The sequence below is a fragment of the Salmo salar genome, chromosome ssa04, assembly GCF_905237065.1.
Source record: "Salmo salar chromosome ssa04, Ssal_v3.1, whole genome shotgun sequence".
NCBI classification, from domain to species: domain Eukaryota; kingdom Metazoa; phylum Chordata; class Actinopteri; order Salmoniformes; family Salmonidae; genus Salmo; species Salmo salar.
In genome coordinates, this window is record NC_059445.1 from 3,779,744 (window position 1) to 3,786,523 (window position 6,780).

General features: G+C 38.7%; 1 protein-coding gene across 1 annotated transcript in view; it reads right to left on the reverse strand.

Moving 5' to 3' along the window:
• Window positions 1-1,555: 1,555 nt before the first annotated feature.
• Window positions 1,556-6,780, reverse strand: part of LOC106602096 (serine protease HTRA3-like) — a 37,156-nt gene continuing 31,931 nt past the window's right edge. The window contains exons 7-11 of the mRNA XM_045716319.1: window positions 5,765-5,882; window positions 5,626-5,682; window positions 5,433-5,493; window positions 2,651-2,746; window positions 1,556-2,348 (exon numbers count right to left, since the gene is read on the reverse strand). Of these exons, the coding sequence (XP_045572275.1) occupies window positions 2,180-2,348; window positions 2,651-2,746; window positions 5,433-5,493; window positions 5,626-5,682; window positions 5,765-5,882 (501 nt within the window). The 3' untranslated portion in view covers window positions 1,556-2,179. The remainder of the gene's footprint in view (window positions 2,349-2,650; window positions 2,747-5,432; window positions 5,494-5,625; window positions 5,683-5,764; window positions 5,883-6,780) is intronic.

The window sequence follows — 6,780 nt, forward strand, 5'->3', positions numbered from 1 at the left end:
GTCAGTCCTCTGTACAGTGTGGTGATGGTGTTAAACCTCTGTGTGTAGTCAGTCCTCTGTACAGTGTAGTGATGGTGTTAAACCTCTGTGTGGATTTACATTGGCATCATATTTATTTACATAAATAATGTGCACTATCACAACGTAGGAATAAATCCGTCAGTAGATTTTGAAATATTAACTTTATTTACTCATATTTATTTGGACATACATACAGAATAAAACGGCCTAGCAACCGCCTAGCAACCAGGTTAAACTATGAGGTTTATTGGCAAAAGGCTCATTAAAAAACAAATACTCCTCCTTTATCTCCATCTCTCTCTCTCTCTGAAAATATCCATGTCAACTGGCACACTATTCCCTACATAGTGCACAACTTTAGACCAGAGCCTTATGGGAAAGTCCTATGGGTCCTGGTCCAAAGTAGTGCACTACATAAGGAATAGGACTCTAGTTCACTATGTAGTGCCCTGGTCCAAAGTAGTGCACTACATAAGGAATAGGACTCTAGTTCACTATGTAGGGTCCTGGTCCAAAGTAGTGCACTACATAAGGAATAGGGCTCTAGTTCACTATGTAGTGCCCTGGTCCAAAGTAGTGCACTACATAAGGAATAGGGCTCTAGTTTGCTGTGTAGGGTCCTGGTTCAAAGTAGTGCACTACATAAGGAATAGGGCTCTAGTTCACTATGTAGTGCCCTGGTCCAAAGTAGTGCACTACATAAGGAATAGGGCTCTAGTTCACTATGTAGTGCCCTGGTCCAAAGTAGTGCACTACATAAGGAATAGGGCTCTAGTTTGCTGTGTAGGGTCCTGGTTCAAAGTAGTGCACTACATAAGGAATAGGGCTCTAGTTCACTATGTATTGCCCTGGTTCAAAGTAGTGCACTACATAAGGAATATGGCTCTAGTTTGCTGTGTAGGGTCCTGGTCCAAAGTAGTGCACTACATAAGGAATAGGGCTCTAGTTCACTTTGTAGTGCCCTGGTCCAAAGTAGTGCACTACATAAGGAATAGGGCTCTAGTTTGCTGTGTAGGGTCCTGGTCCAAAGTAGTGCACTACATAAGGAATAGGGCTCTAGTTTGCTGTGTAGGGTCCTGGTCCAAAGTAGTGCACTACATAAGGAATAGGGCTCTAGTTCACTATGTAGTGCCCTGGTCCAAAGTAGTGCACTACATAAGGAATAAGGCTCTAGTTCACTATGTAGGGTCCTGGTCCAAAGTAGTGCACTACATAAGGAATAGGGCTCTAGTTCACTTTGTAGTGCCCTGGTCCAAAGTAGTGCACTACATAAGAAATAGGGCTCTAGTTCACTATGTAGTGCCCTGGTCCAAAGTAGTGCACTACATAAGGAATAGGACTCTAGTTCACTATGTAGGGTCCTGGTCCAAAGTAGTGCACTACATAAGGAATAGGGCTCTAGTTCGCTGTGTAGGGTCCTGGTCCAATGTAGTGCACTACATAAGGAATAGGGCTCTAGTTCACTTTGTAGTGCCCTGGTCCAAAGTAGTGCACTACATAAGAAATAGGGCTCTAGTTCACTATGTAGTGCCCTGGTCCAAAGTAGTGCACTACATAAGGAATAGGGCACTAGTTCACTATGTAGGGTCCTGGTCCAAAGTAGTGCACTACATAAGGAATAGGGCACTAGTTCACTATGTAGGGTCCTGGTCCAAAGTAGTGCACTACATAAGGAATATATTTGGACATACATATATCAGAAATGGCCTAGCAACCGCCTAGCAACCAGGCTAAACTATGAGGTTGATAGGCAACCGATGGACTCCAGTTCCCTGGTTACAAGCACTACAGGTAGGGAATATGGTGCCCACACTTTGGGAAGCAGGCAGTACATCTGTAGTGAGTCCAACCCAGTCACAACAGAGAACACAGTCAAAACACATAACAACATTAAAACAGGGTCGGCCTGAATTCCAACTGAAGGCAGGTCAATTCATGTCGCAAATTTAAATTCCAATTGGAAAAAAAGGATCTCTATTTTCAATGACTTCTCAATAAACTGAAAAGTAAAAGCTATTTATTTAAAAACGTTCAATATATTGAAGTTTAAATCAAAATGATTTACTGAATTGACTAGCTTTTAATTGGAATTGACCCCCCCCAACTCCGCCAAAAAACTAAATGGAACTACATTTCCCTGGTCCATGACTTCTTCTCCTTACTGCCTGACGACGTGGGGCTCTATGTGGAAAAGCAGTTTGTCGTCGCCGCGACGAACCTCCAGGAGGAGGGGCCCGTCGCCTAGCAACGCCCCCTGCAGCTCGTCGGTGGTCCTGAGTGGGCGGCCGTTCAGCTTGAGGATCACGTCACCGGCATCAATCCCGCCCCTTCGGTAGAGGGACGAGAGGTTCTCATTGGTCCTTGGTTCCTAAGAAGGCTTCTTCCATATTGGTACAGTAATGGCTCAACCTTGCCCTTTGATAGGCTAGCTAGCTAAACTACGTTTCTGATATAACGGATAAACCTGTTGCATTAATCCATTCCTCCTTTCTCTCCAATCAGGGCCTTGAGGTGTGTCACTGTGTGTGTCACTGTGTGTGTGTGTGTGTGTGTGTGTGTGTGTGTGTGTGTGTGTGTGTGTGTGTGTGTGTGTGTGTGTGTGTGTGTGTGTGTGTGTGAAAACACCTACCTGTGTGCGGGGGACTCAGGTATAACCTGATGGACCAACACTCCACTGGAGACATCAGGGAAGTCAGGATTCTGCTTCTTCATCTCCTCTACCAGACTAGATTATATATACAGTATGTAGGTTAAACTACCAGACTACATTATATATATACAGTATGTAGGTTAAACTACCTGACTAGATTATATATATACAGTATGTAGGTTAAACATCTCCTCTACCAGACTAGATTATATATATACACAGTATGTAGGTTAAACATCTCCTCTACCAGACTAGATTATATATACAGTATGTAGGTTAAACTACCAGACTACATTATATATATACAGTATGTAGGTTAAACTACCAGACTACATTATATATATACAGTATGTAGGTTAAACTACCAGACTACATTATATATATACAGTATGTAGGTTAAACTACCTGACTAGATTATATATATACAGTATGTAGGTTAAACTACCAGACTACATTATATATACAGTATGTAGGTTAAACTACCAGACTACATTATATATATACAGTATGTAGGTTAAACTACCAGACTACATTATATATATACAGTATGTAGGTTAAACTACCTGACTAGATTATATATACAGTATGTAGGTTAAACTACCAGACTACATTATATATACAGTATGTAGGTTAAACTACCAGACTAGATTATATATATACAGTATGTAGGTTAAACTACCAGACTAGATTATATATACAGTATGTAGGTTAAACTACCAGACTACATTATATATATACAGTATGTAGGTTAAACTACCAGACTACATTATATATATACAGTATGTAGGTTAAACTACCTGACTAGATTATATATATACAGTATGTAGGTTAAACTACCAGACTACATTATATATATACAGTATGTAGGTTAAACTACCTGACTAGATTATATATATACAGTATGTAGGTTAAACTACCAGACTAGATTATATATATACAGTATGTAGGTTAAACTACCAGACTAGATTATATATACAGTATGTAGGTTAAACTACCAGACTACATTATATATATACAGTATGTAGGTTAAACTACCTGACTAGATTATATATATACAGTATGTAGGTTAAACTACCAGACTACATTATATATACAGTATGTAGGTTAAACTACCAGACTAGATTATATATATACAGTATGTAGGTTCAACTACCAGACTAGATTATATATATACAGTATGTAGGTTAAACTACCAGACTAGATTATATATATACAGTATGTAGGTTAAACTACCAGACTAGATTATATATATACAGTATGTAGGTTAAACTACCAGACTAGATTATATATATACAGTATGTAGGTTAAACATCTCCTCTACCAGACTACATTATATATATATACAGTATGTAGGTTAAACTACCAGACTAGATTATATATATACAGTATGTAGGTTAAACTACCAGACTACATTATATATATACAGTATGTAGGTTAAACTACCAGACTAGATTATATATATACAGTATGTAGGTTAAACTACCAGACTACATTATATATATACAGTATGTAGGTTGAACTACCAGACTACATTATATATATACACAGTATGTAGGTTAAACTACCAGACTACATTATATATATACATTATGTAGGTTAAACTACCAGACTACATTATATATATACAGTATGTAGATTAAACTACCAGACTACATTATATATATACAGTATGTAGGTTAAACTACCAGACTACATTATATATATATACAGTATGTAGGTTAAACTACCAGACTACATTATATATATATACAGTATGTAGATTAAACTACCAGACTACATTATATATATACAGTATGTATGTTAAACTACCAGACTACATTATATATATACAGTATGTAGGTTGAACTACCAGACTAGATTATATATATATATACAGTATGTAGATTAAACTACCAGACTACATTATATATATACAGTATGTAGGTTAAACTACCAGACTAGATTATATATATACAGTATGTAGGTTAAACTACCAGACTAGATTATATATATACAGTATGTAGGTTAAACTACCAGACTACATTATATATATACATTATGTAGATTAAACATCTCCTCTACCAGACTAGATTATATATATACAGTATGTAGGTTAAACTACCAGACTAGATTATATATATACAGTATGTAGATTAAACTACCAGACTACATTATATATATACAGTATGTAGGTTGAACTACCAGACTACATTATATATATACAGTATGTAGGTTAAACTACCAGACTACATTATATATATACAGTATGTAGGTTAAACTACCAGACTACATTATATATATACAGTATGTAGGTTAAAGGGTTTATCTTCAGTTCAAACAAAAACAAATTGGGTCTGGAGAAATGTAACCACTGTCTAATCCATGGACAGAGGTATGGATGCAAGGACTGACCATCCAAAGCTACAAAATATACAGTAAACCGCACAATAATCTCACAGATGTAATTAATGCATTGCTCAGTTGACTAAAACTGTAGTTGAAAATAACCACCTCCAAATTTCAAATGAAAAGTTTCAAATGAATTCACACAGGCAGATTTTAATGAGGTTTATAGTCATTTTTAGGGCCTATAGAACTATAGTATTATAAAGTTACATAAATATCACAACAGTGCATGAAAAAGTGTGTGTGTGTGTGTGTGTGTGTGTGTGTGTGTGTGTGTGTGTGTGTGTGTGTGTGTGTGTGTGTGTGTGTGTGTGTCTGTGTGTGTGTGTGTGTGTGTGTGTGTGTGTGTGTGTGTGTGTGTGTGTGTGTGTTTTACCCATCTGTGACAGTGAGCATCTTAATGCCTATCAGACGCTTCTTCTTCTCTCCTGTCATTACTGATGAAAGAAAAACAGCACATTAGGAAATCACTATTTTCTATTTATTTTCACATTCCTGCACAGGTGTGTCGTCTGTGTGTGTGTGTGTGTGTGTGTATGTGTGTGTGTGTGTGTGTGTGTGTGTGTCACCTGCATCTGACTGGGGTTCTGGAATACGGTAACGACCACTCAGCATTCTGTGGTTACCTAGACAACAACACAAAACACACGCATACATTATGCACACACACATACAAAAAACCACACATACACACGCACACACACACACCTGCATTGTGTTTGTTGTGCTGTGACTCAGTGAGAAAGCGTCTGATCCGGTCTGAAGGAATAGCGAAGGAGATTCCTGCTGTCACCTTGAGAGTATTGATGCCTATCACCTCCCCATCCTACACACACACACACACACACACACACACACACACACACACACACACACACACACACACACACACACACACACACACACACACACACACACACACACACACACACACACACACACACACACACACACACACACAGGTAAGCTACATAAGGGTTGATAAAGAGCATTGGTTAGTACAGCCACCTCTAACTTCCTTCATACTGGACAGAGACATACAAATGGTGTCCACAAGTTCATCTGACTCTGGGGAAGTAGACAAAGGACCTTATTGCCAAATCCCGAAGTATCCCTTCAACCCTTCATTGGATTCAGTCGTTCATTGACCTATAGATTCAGCCCTTCATTGGATTCAGTCGTTCATTGACCTACAGATTCAGCCCTTCATTGACCTATAGATTCAGCCCTTCATTGGATTCAGCCGTTCATTGACCTATAGATTCAGCCCTTCATTGACCTATAGATTCAGCCCTTCATTGAATTCAGCCCTTCATTGACCTATAGATTCAGCCCTTCATTGACCTATAGATTCAGCCCTCCATTGGATTCAGCCGTTCATTGACCTACAGATTCAGCCCTTCATTGGATTCAGCCCGTCATTGATCTATAGATTCAGCCCTTCATTGACCTATAGATTCAGCCCTCCATTGGATTCAGCCGTTCATTGACCTATAGATTCAGCCCCTCATTGGATTCAGCCGTTCATTGACCTATAGATTCAGCCCTTCATTGACCTGTAGATTCAGCCCTTCATTGACCTATAGATTCAGCCCCTCATTGAACTATAGATTCAGCCCCTCATAGACCTATAGATTCAGCCCCTCATTGACCTATAGATTCAGCCCTTCATTGGATTCAGCCCCTCATTGACCTATACATTCAGCCCCTCATTGACCTATAGA